This window comes from Olea europaea, unplaced genomic scaffold (assembly GCF_002742605.1).
Source record: "Olea europaea var. sylvestris unplaced genomic scaffold, O_europaea_v1 scaffold2431, whole genome shotgun sequence".
Taxonomy (NCBI): Eukaryota; Viridiplantae; Streptophyta; class Magnoliopsida; order Lamiales; family Oleaceae; genus Olea; species Olea europaea.
Window position 1 is genome coordinate 95,723 of NW_019242496.1, and position 958 is coordinate 96,680.

The following is a 958-nucleotide window of genomic DNA, read 5'->3' on the forward strand; positions in this document are numbered from 1 at the left end:
AGGACGTATCGAAAACAAACTATAAACTCATGGATTAACTTAAGAAGAAAGAAGAAAAATGGAAATGTACTTACTCCCATGGAACATCTCCGGCAAGCAGCCAGTTTCCTTCTTTATCTTGATACAGGATTGTATATTCAGAGCCATTTCTGTCAATTTTCAAGTCTGTGCATTGAACAAAATCAAGTAATCTTCAGAAGAATTTATCAGCTGAAACCTTAAAAAAAATAAAATAATAATAATAATAATAATAATATATATATATATATATATGAAAACGTCAAATGGGTTAAAAACACCGTTAGTCGCCCAACTTTGAACAAATGTTTTTCTTTTTTTTTTTCTTATTTTATTTTTTTTTTCAACTGAAGATAGAATCTTACATTTGCTAAACATGTTGAACAAGGTGCGTTTTAAGGGTTGATAAGAATCAAAAAGCCTTAAATCAATCTTGCGTCCAATGGCAACACCCTTCATCTTCACCTTCACGTACAAGCTCTGCCTGTTTCTTACAACATAGTTATTGCCACCGTGATACTGGTGGAGCATTTCTTTCCTCAGTGAATTGATAGGTGGCCAACCCACTATTTTATTTCCTTCATCGCTACCCTTCCTGTCATAGTACTTGATCATTGTTAATTTGTATATATGGAAATTAAAGGATCTATAATGTGTTTTAATTCTTCTATTTTGTTTTGTAAGTAATAATAATTAAGCAAAATCAAAGCTTACTTATTGTCTGTGCTACTTGTCAGTCTCCTGCGATCATCTTCTTCCTCATTTGGCTGCCCACTCCATAAAAGCAAGCACAATTTCTTATTTTCAATTTCGTCAGCTTCTGCAAATTTACACTTCTGTTTTAGGTCGGAAACTGTTTTCATGGGAGTCTGGTTTGGAAGTGCAAGACCCAGTTCAAGCTCCATCTTATTAACTAAAGCAAAAAATAAGCAGAAAACCC

At 33.3% G+C, this 958-nt stretch overlaps 1 protein-coding gene across 1 annotated transcript; it reads right to left on the reverse strand.

Annotated features, from left to right (window-relative positions):
• Positions 1 to 10: 10 nt before the first annotated feature.
• On the reverse strand, positions 11 to 952 carry LOC111382084 (auxin-responsive protein IAA29-like). The gene is made up of 3 exons (XM_023005955.1): positions 733 to 952; positions 384 to 613; positions 11 to 165 (listed from the first exon to the last, which is right to left on the reverse strand). The coding sequence occupies exons 1-3, from the start codon at positions 921 to 923 to the stop codon at positions 71 to 73; spliced, it is 516 nt and encodes a 171-aa protein (XP_022861723.1). The 5' UTR covers positions 924 to 952; the 3' UTR covers positions 11 to 70.
• Positions 953 to 958: the final 6 nt, after the last annotated feature.